This window comes from Nelumbo lutea, chromosome 1 (assembly GCF_056320005.1).
Source record: "Nelumbo lutea isolate HS-2025 chromosome 1, American lotus-T2T, whole genome shotgun sequence".
In the NCBI taxonomy this organism is placed as follows: Eukaryota; Viridiplantae; Streptophyta; class Magnoliopsida; order Proteales; family Nelumbonaceae; genus Nelumbo; species Nelumbo lutea.
The window spans coordinates 6,220,518-6,227,500 of record NC_142684.1 but is presented as its reverse complement, the minus strand read 5'-3'; the positions used below and the strand labels follow the sequence as shown (position 1 = coordinate 6,227,500).

At 37.1% G+C, this 6,983-nt stretch overlaps 1 protein-coding gene across 1 annotated transcript in view; it reads left to right on the top strand.

Annotated features, from left to right (window-relative positions):
• The first annotated feature begins 1,739 nt into the window (after nt 1–1,739).
• The window catches only part of LOC148873333 (membrane-associated protein VIPP1, chloroplastic-like), a 31,767-nt gene continuing 26,523 nt past the window's right edge, over nt 1,740–6,983 (top strand). The window contains exon 1 of the mRNA XM_088962525.1: nt 1,740–2,127. Coding sequence (XP_088818651.1) covers nt 1,998–2,127 — 130 coding nt within the window. The 5' untranslated portion in view covers nt 1,740–1,997. The remainder of the gene's footprint in view (nt 2,128–6,983) is intronic.

The window sequence follows — 6,983 nt, the reverse complement described above, 5'->3', positions numbered from 1 at the left end:
ATGAATATTGCATGATATGTTGTACCTTTGCAGAATTGGACCTTTACTTCCTGAAACAATATTGGTTACTTTCACTTCCGCTACAAGCCTACAGCAGAGATGATCGATAATTCAACCCAAGAAAGCACTCAACATTGACATGCTCACCCCAGCTCTGATTAATTCCCAGAGACCAAACCAGCAGGTATGATCACATATGTAACAGTTGTCTTTTTGAATATGAACGTGGGAGCTGTTAATTATAGGAGATAAAACTGTAAAGTTGGAGAGGAGCAGTTTGTGGGAGATAAAACAGTTGGTTTTTGGTTCAGTTATTGTGGGAGTAAATTACATATATGCCCTCTATATGCATAGACATGTAGGGATAAAACTTGTCCAATGAAAATTCTAGAAAGGGAGGCTATTCACACTTTTAGAAGTAGTATAGATCTTGTTTCTTTCTCAAATAAGAATTGATTATATTTAATGTGTTTTTCCTTAGATTTGGGTGGCTTAAAGAGATAAAAGGGAATGTAAGTTGTATTTTGGGTTTGGGGCAAGACGAGATATGTCCTCCTCTATTTTCTTCTATTTATCTATTGATAAATGGCTAATAAAATTTCAAGGTGGTTGTCGCAATTGATGCTGCTAAATCTAGGGTGGTTGTCGCAATTGATGCTGCTAAATCTAGGGCCAAGGGTAGCCAAGTAATTTTTGAGGTCCAAAGGCTAATGGTCACACCTGCTAAGAGTGAAAATATGTTAGAGGCCCTGGGAGTGTTTCCAGGGGTGAGGATTCCGACAATCAAGTTAGCCGAGGGCTCATCATCACAAGAGTGCAAGTGATAGGTAAAGTATGCATGTCTATCTTTGGTTGTGGTGTCTCTTTTATAATAGGAGTTTCGTAGAGGGGGAGTAATGCACAATATGTAATCATTCTATACATCATAGTCATGTAGGGGGATTTAGAGAGGCATTGGCTGATCATGACCTATGTCATTGGCCTAGGAGTAAATGTGACTAGAACGTGCATCCACATTAAGTGCTCTTCAAATCTCTAAGGGCGGGAATTACCCGAATGCCCTAAGAAAGCAGTTGCTAGTTGATAATACCCCTAACCGAAGCCACATATTAGGATCCGATGAACCTACCAAATATACACGTATCAACAACCCTTCACCTGGAGTAAAATTTCTGGTTAAAAAACATGACACATGTTTCATACATCTGTTATATAAAATGGAGCTTCACTATGATACCAGAAAAATTGGAATTGGTCAACTGGTATTATAAAAGATAATGGATCAGGTGATATTTATCAAAATTCATGGGAGGATTTTGATTGATCAAAGCCCTTCTGCTATTATGTCTTTCCGGAAACATAGACTTTCCCTATAAAATATTTTGTATATTTAGAAGTTATAAGACCAGAAGCCTCATAATCAATGGATATGGCACTAAAGAGAACAGAATGGTGATTGGTGAGATAGAACTCTTCTATCCAACCTCATGCACTTGGGAAGTTGGGATAACGGTTAGGTTAATGATGAGGCCCGGCCCAACCTAGCTCCGGTTTATGTTTAAGCCCATCTGGGCTAGAGCCCTTGCCAAACCCGGCACAGGCCCATGATTACCCCTGCCCTTACTCATGGCCCATCCACATTGGCATCGGCCCATGGCAGAGTTTGACTGTTTGAGGATTGATCTTGAGGCTTTGAGCTTTGAATTAATTTACTAAAATACCCTCAAAGTTGTTTTCCTGAGATCCATTTGTAGGGACCCAAACAAACTGCCCTCTCAAGTCTCATCACACAAGGCTGAAACAATTAACAAAAGCATTCAAGATTGCCCTCTATTCCTTTGCTTTTTGTCTGTCTCAAATCTCATCATCACTACCACACAACGAGAGAGCGAGACTCGAAAACACTGAAAACAAACTACCGATTTCGATCGGAGACGAATATCTCTGACAAGTGATATTTTGTTTTCTGTAATTGGGGAGGTCGGTTTGTTCTGAAAATGGCGATGAAAGCACCCGTTACTGGATTGAGCTTGGCATCGTCACCATCTTGTTCATTACATGCCTCTTCTAACAGGCTTGTAGTCCTCAGGAGGAGACCTCTCAAAACATCTTTTTTTAATGGTGGAGGTATGCTCCTTTTGTGGGGTTTTCACAGTTTCTATTTATGGTTTTCATTGAATGAAGTCGGATAACTATATGTGCTATTCATGGAGTTCAGTATAACTTAAAGCGTATCTGTTCATGTTGTTATTCTTCATATTTGATTGGAGATTTACAAATTGGAATTGCTGTTTCTTTTTCTTCTTGTTCAAAATGTTGAAACGCAATTGAATTAACAATTTGCAGCAGAACTAAGATATTTGAATTATGTTTTCTACTGTTCTCAGATTATTGCAATTGGCTAAAAGAACGCCACTACCTAATGCTGATTATTGCAATTAACTATACATCTTATACATAAATTCATGAGCTCTTGAGATTGCCCCAACAGCTGCTTATTTATGTTATTATTAACTATCTTAATCTACTAAATTCTCTTCTGATACAAGTTTGTAGGTTTTTTTTATCAGAAACACAAAATTTATTTATTGATGAGATTAAAAAAGCATATATAACAAGAAGTTGCGTGTAGAAAAAGAAGCCCAAAAGGAAAAAAAAAACCCACTAATTACAAACCAGCCCAGAACATAGATTGTCTTTGAATCCCTTGTTTATCTAGTCCCTTAGCCATACTGTTAGCTGATCTCCTAACCCATCTAATTTAAATCAACATGTCTTTAGATATCTCCTTGAAGTGCCTGAGCTCATTTCTTTGCTTCTATATTACTCCTTCCCCTTTCTTCTGCCAGTTTACATCAAGCTTTGAGTCCCCTTCAATTATCAGCCTATTAATCTCCATTTCTTGGCTTTTTCAACACCATACACTGCTTCCATCTGTTCTGATCTGACCACATTAACATTCTGAATAGGACCTGAGTACATGGATAAAATATTTCCATCTCTTCCCTTATCACCCCAACAATACCTGATGGGCCAGGATTTCCCAAACAGCTACCATCAAAGTTTAATTTCTTCCATCCAGCCGCCGGAAGGGACCGGACCTCATTTGTTTTAGATTTTCTAGAAGCAGTGTTAGCAATTGTTCCTCAAGATCTGAAGGAATCTTCTGTCTTGAAATCAGCAAACAACTTTAGTGTTTTCACCCAATGTGCCACCCTTAGAGTTATCACTTTAGTCACAGTTTCTTTGCTTCTTTCCTTGTCATAAAAAATCCTTACATTTCTTTCTTCCCAAATTGTCCAAACCACTGCTGCTCTAGTGCACCTTCCCATAATTCTGCCTCTTCTTTTAGAGCAATACAAGTTTGTAGTTAAATGAATTACGAGTAATCTTGACTTGATTAGGGACATTCTTTCTGGGAATTACTAGGGTCAGGTTCTCTGCTTTCTTATTCTCCAATCCTTCCTCCCCCTCCAGAAGACTCACACACACACACACTCATAACAAAGATGTAAAGATATTTTACTCCTTTATCTCATTCCATTTTGTAATAAATAATCTAATTAATTAACTGAACTTATTTTTGGCTCTAGAGAAACATACTTCTTGATTGTGGTAGTTTAAGAATTAGCAGGTTACAATGAATTTTATGTACAGTACCTTGAGGGCCATCACCCAATGTTGGTCCTGTCGTAACTTCCCAATGAAAAAACCAATTTTAGGTTCACTACCTTTCTTCTCATAAGCATTTTTTTTTCTGATAAAAATTCAACAAAAATTTCAATTAAAAATAAAAGTACAATATCTATTAGGGTGATGAGCTAGAATCCTAGTTGCATATGAAATACATCAATTCGAAACTAACTCTCTCATACTTCAAATTCAAGATACAACATCATAAGACAATTCAATAGTATCCCTTGAGCCAAAAGAGGATCTATCTACCCCTGAAAATTCTGGAAGAACCAAAACCCAGTCCAAAATCATGTTTCTAATATCAGCACATAATCTCTCAATGTTCCTTTTTGTAGATTAATCTCTCAATGCTCTTTTTTATCCTCAAACAATCATCCATTCCTTTGTTTCCAAATACCTCAACACATTGCAATTGGTATACAGCTCCTGCTTTTTTTCTTTGTCTTCTTAATTCCTTGAATATTTGACCACGAAAAGAAAATTTCATCTAGGTTATTATTGGGATAAGCTTGTACTCTAAACAAGGAAGAAAAGAATTTCCATTGAAAGTCACCTCTTTGAAAGTGAACAGATGCCACATGTCTTCACATTTGTTACACATAATACTTGTAATCTCAAAACCTCTCTTCTTCAAGTGATCAATTGTAAGGATGCTGTCCACAGGCACTAACCAAACAAAGGCTTCTATCCCCGAGGAATCAGTTGCCCCAACTCCCCACGATATTTGGGATCTCCACCTGCTTTCTAATAATTGCATTATAATGACGTCACTGTAACACCAAATTTGCATTATTTCCACTATATTGCAGCACTTTCCAAAGGAATTTTTTTTCCTATTTAATTTTGCTAAGGGATGAATTCCTCTAGCTTCTAATCTAAAACTTGTTTTCTTAATGTTGGACAAAAAACCTCCTGATTGCCTCTTAATTTTAAATGTTGGCTGATAGTGGTGTTTCATGAATTCAGCCTTTATATTCTTGGACATAGATTAAGATCACACAACCTCCCTACTCCATACTAATCATCTTCCTACACTCTCACTGATCCCTCACCTATTTAAATTAAGTAATCCTCATAAGAGATTGTTCGAAATACATAATTCTTTCCAAATGCTCACTCAACAACATTTACATTTCCCTTGAATCCTACACAAACCTAGCCACCCCATACTTACATTCCACTTCCCTTCTCCATATAGTTTCCATTATCAACCTAAATCTCCAAAAGCCATTTACTAAAGTAGAAAAGTTTAGAAGATCCTTTTTGATATAAAACCTGTGTAAGAAAGAGAAGAGAAAGTTTATGCAGAGAAGAAAAGAGGAGAGAAATTGAAGAGAATGGGAGAAGCCAAAAATTAGGTCAGGCCACCCCTTTCATTAGCTTATATACTCACAAATAAAAACTGAATACAAAGACAAGTATGCCCTTAGTAAGTCGACTACTTGTAAAAGCTCAATAAACACTCTTAACTTAAACATAAACTAATGGGCCTTGGGCCCAATAACTCTCTAACTATGCTATGTAAATAAAAACAAGTGATATCGGCCCAAAACTCAACACTCTCTCTCAAGTTGGGAATTGATGTCACACATTCCAAACTTGTGTAGGTCATGCTCCAGTTTGTTTCTTGCAACACCTTTTGTAAGAACATCATCAAGCTGCAAGTTAGATGCAATATATGGTAAGCACACTTCTCCGGATGTCACCCTTTCCCTTATAAAGTGTCTATCCACTTTTAGTTGGCAACACCTTTTGCAAGTTAGATGCAATATATGGTAAGCACACTTCTTCGGATGTCACCCTTCCCCGGATGGCAACACCTTTTGTAAGAAACACCATGTGCCATGGCTCTATATTCAGCTTCTGCACTTGACCTTGCCATAACTGTTTGTTTCTTACTCTTTTATGAAACTAGATTACCTCCAACAAGAGTGCAAACTCCTGATGTAGATCTCCTGTTATCTAGGTGCCCTGCCCAATCGACATTTGTGTAAGCCTCTAACTTCAATTGTCCATGGTCAACAAGCAATATGCCCCTACCTGGGTGTCCCTTCAAATAGGAAAATATCTTGTCAATGGCCTCCTAGTGCTGAATTCATGGGGCATGCATGTATTGGCTCACCATACTCACTGCATAAGAGATGTCTGGTCGTGTCATACATAAGTATAGTAACCGGCTCGCTAATCTTTGATACCTTCCAACATCCTTCACTAGCTCACCTTCAGAAGCATTTATATCGTGGTTTTGATCAATAAGTGTATCAACTGCCCTTGCCCCAAGTTTTTCTGTCTCCTGTAGTAGATCCAAAACTTAACTTCCTCTGTGAGATGAATATCCCATGCTTGGACCTTGTCACCTCAATGCCCAGAAAGTACTTTAGCTCTCTAAGATCCTTAATCTCAAACTCTTTGTGCAGGTTCTTCTTCAAGGCATCAATCTCAGTCAAATAATTTCCTGTGACTACAATGTCATCCATAGGGGTGGCCACGAGTCGAGCTTCTCACGAGCCAGTCGAGCTCAGCTCATGAAAAGCTCAGCTCGGCTCGGTTTAAACTGAGCTTCGAGCCGAGCTCGAGCATGATATATAGGTTTATTTACTAATCGAGCCGAGCTCGAGTCTAGTGAAGCTCGGCTCATGAGGCTCGCGAGCCTAGTATAATAAATAAATGTTTTTTTTTATTATATACATACATACATACATATACATATAAATATATATGATAAATAATTTATATTTTATATATAATAGTTTTATTTTTATGTATTATAGTAAATAATTTTTATAATTCTTATTTTTTTGTATGTAAAATAAAAATATTTTTTATATTTATATTTTTTGTTTTTTATATGTATAATAATAAATAATTTTTATAATTCTTAAATTTTTGTACGTAAAATAAAAAATATTTTTTATTTTTTTTTAAAATTGGATTGCAATCGAGCTCGAACTTGCGAGCTTTGAACCGAATCGAGCTAGAGCTCAAGTTTCTAGCTCGAGCCCAACACAATTTGAGCAAGTAGAGCTCGAATAGCCAAGTATTCGACTCGACTTGGCTTGGGTCGAATCCACCCCTAGTCATCCATATACACTATCAAAATTGGCACTAGTGACCCCTCTTTTTCACAAAAAGAGTATGATTAGATTGAGTTTGAGTGTAGCCAAATACAATCAATGCACTTCTAAACCTGTCAAACCAAGCTTTGGGTGATTGCTTCAAACCATATAGAGACTTTTCCAATCTACATAACTTTCCTTTATCCACATCATTGTAAAAACTAGTTGGAA